Raw genomic sequence first — 2,333 nt, 5'->3', positions numbered from 1 at the left:
TCTAGCTGTGTTTGCTTTTGCAAGAGAACTACAATGTTTTGATTATTGGGTGACAGGTTTTCTTATTTGTGTGAAGAGTTTTGCAAAATTAGCCAATAGTTACAAAAAATGTGCTTAAGCAATCAGAAAAAACTGTAATCTGATATCACATCATTAGCCACAAGTGTGATAAATTTTGAGTTGTTGTGTTCAACTGGTAAATGGACTGGTTCTTATATAGCGCTTTTCTACTCTGTCTGAGCACTCAAAGCGCTTTATACTACTAATTCATTCACCCAAACACACAAGCACTTTTTTCTGAGCTAAGTAGTCTACCATTCACACTCCGATGGATGCATCGGAGTTAGCATCCCTAGGCAAGATGCTAACACCATGTGGCAAAGGAGAGCCACATGGTGTTAGCATCATGCCTAGGGATATTTGGCATGCAGACTGGGATCGAACCACCAACCTTCTGGTTAGTGTCTGCCCTGCTCTGCCACCTGAGCTACAGTGTTTGACTTTTTCCACCTGTGCTCACCATTATGCAACACAGGTGCATCACAATGACAATGTGTTGACAAGATGTGTCTAAACAGATGAAAAGTGCTTATGGTTTCGCCAAAAGAGTGACTGATTCAATAAGTGGGTTCAGGCAACTGAGACTTTGGTTCAAGAAATAGGGTTTAGTGTTTTAGCAATCGAGAAAAACTGTAAGTTACTTGCAAATTCAAAATAGTGCAGTACCCACTGAAGGTCAAGCTTTGTGCACAGTTGTCGAATGACGCTGGAGAGATTTTGAAGCCTGAAGCTGCAGTAATTGCTTCTTAGTCCAGAGTCAGTCAGTGTTATTACAAACAATCTTGCATCCCATTTTAAAACAAATTTAATGGTGTTTTGACTTATTTATTGTTATTATTAATCAGTGATGATTTTTTACTGTGGTAAAAACAACAGGAAAGGTGATTTACCTGTATGACCTCTTCAGCATCATTGAACAAAGAAAGTAGCTCTTAGTGAGAGGTGAAATTCTGTCTGTCATATTGGAAACTTATAAGAAAACATTTACATAGCATTTTCAGTGGGAGAAACATTTCTCAGCTGAAAACGTTACAACCGGATGAACAGATTTGCTTACCTGGATGATTAAGCATGCTTCAAGACATTTACGCAAAAGCAATTTTAGCATTTTCACAAGGAATTCTCATGGAGCCACATCTTCTCTCTCTCAGGAATACTGTGTTGTTTTGGTGGAAATGAAGGAAAGACTGCTGTGAAAGCAAAAGAGAGAGCAGATGTCACCCTACAGACAGGAGAAAGTCCAAGTAATGCCAAGATAATATGGACTTTTGGAGCCGAAAATCCAAACATGCGACTTGCCACCATAAAGAAGAGAGTGGTGAAGAGTGACTATGATGCGCGTTTTAAAGACAGACTGCAGCTGAACAGTCAGACTGGAGCTTTGACCATCACACAGCTCAGCGTCCAGGACTCAGGCATCTACAAGTGGCAGGCCATCAGCGACACCATCTTATGGAAGCAGTTTAACCTGACTGTTTATTGTAAGTACATCCGCTCACTCGCGTCACTAGACCTGGAAGACAATTTAATAAAAAGGCAACATTTTTTCCCCACACTGATTCATGAAAAGATGCACAACAACTCCTTACTGCTGCTCTGTTTAGATACATTAGCCTCTATCTCACCTCATTTCTAGCATTCTCCTCTGTTACAAAGGCCCTCTGCATGTCCTCCTTCACTACATTCATGGACCTTCTGGTTAATGGACTGATTCTAATACAGCACTTTTCTACTCTCCCTGCACTTCCAAACACAAGTGCAAACTAAACTACCTTCACACACATTCATACTCCGATGAACACATCGGAGGGCAACTTGGGGTTAGTATCTTGCCAGGAATAGGCAGACTGGGGAAGCCAGGGATCGAACCACCAACCTTCCAATTAGTAGCTGACCTGCTCTACCACCTGAGCCACAGTCACCCTTCTATGTGTTCTTCCTCTTTTCCTCATACCACACAGCTTCAAATCCTCTTTATATTAGTGCCTGTCTCCGAACCATGCATCATAGCAGGTCTTATTCCCCTTTCACTTTTGCTGTTACCATTCTTTCACAAATCAGTCGGAGACTTGCCTACACCCATTCCACCCTGCCTGCACTCTCTTCTTCACCTCTCTTGTGCATTCACAGTTCCTTTACATTCCTGTTACTTAAACTCATCTACCTTTGCTATCTCTACTCCTTGAACTTTCACTTTTCCAACTGTGTCCTTCTCATTCACACACATGCTTCCACTGAATTTTTTTCCCTTTCCCCTCTTCTCTCCGGGGCAT

General features: G+C 41.7%; 1 protein-coding gene across 1 annotated transcript; it reads left to right on the top strand.

Annotated features, from left to right (window-relative positions):
* Positions 1-48: 48 nt before the first annotated feature.
* On the top strand, positions 49-2,327 carry LOC121814016. The gene is made up of 2 exons (XM_042218019.1): positions 49-1,695; positions 1,886-2,327. The coding sequence occupies exons 1-2, from the start codon at positions 1,349-1,351 to the stop codon at positions 2,244-2,246; spliced, it is 708 nt and encodes a 235-aa protein (XP_042073953.1). The 5' UTR covers positions 49-1,348; the 3' UTR covers positions 2,247-2,327.
* The last annotated feature ends 6 nt before the right edge of the window (positions 2,328-2,333 follow it).

Source organism: Haplochromis burtoni, unplaced genomic scaffold, assembly GCF_018398535.1.
Source record: "Haplochromis burtoni strain Fernald_Lab_line unplaced genomic scaffold, NCSU_Asbu1 Contig_5076, whole genome shotgun sequence".
NCBI lineage: Eukaryota > Metazoa > Chordata > Actinopteri > Cichliformes > Cichlidae > Haplochromis > Haplochromis burtoni.
This window is presented reverse-complemented; position numbering and strand designations above follow the sequence as displayed.

What these genes read in the sequence shown, in the direction of transcription:
- LOC121814016 (XM_042218019.1), top strand. Translation starts at nt 1,349, where the DNA reads ATGCGACTTGCCACCATAAAGAAGAGAGTGGTGAAGAGTGACTATGAT. An exon ending in TCTATCTCACCTCATTTCTA is followed by an intron (nt 1,696 to 1,885) that starts GCATTCTCCTCT and finishes ACTTGGGGTTAG; the next exon opens with TATCTTGCCAGGAATAGGCA.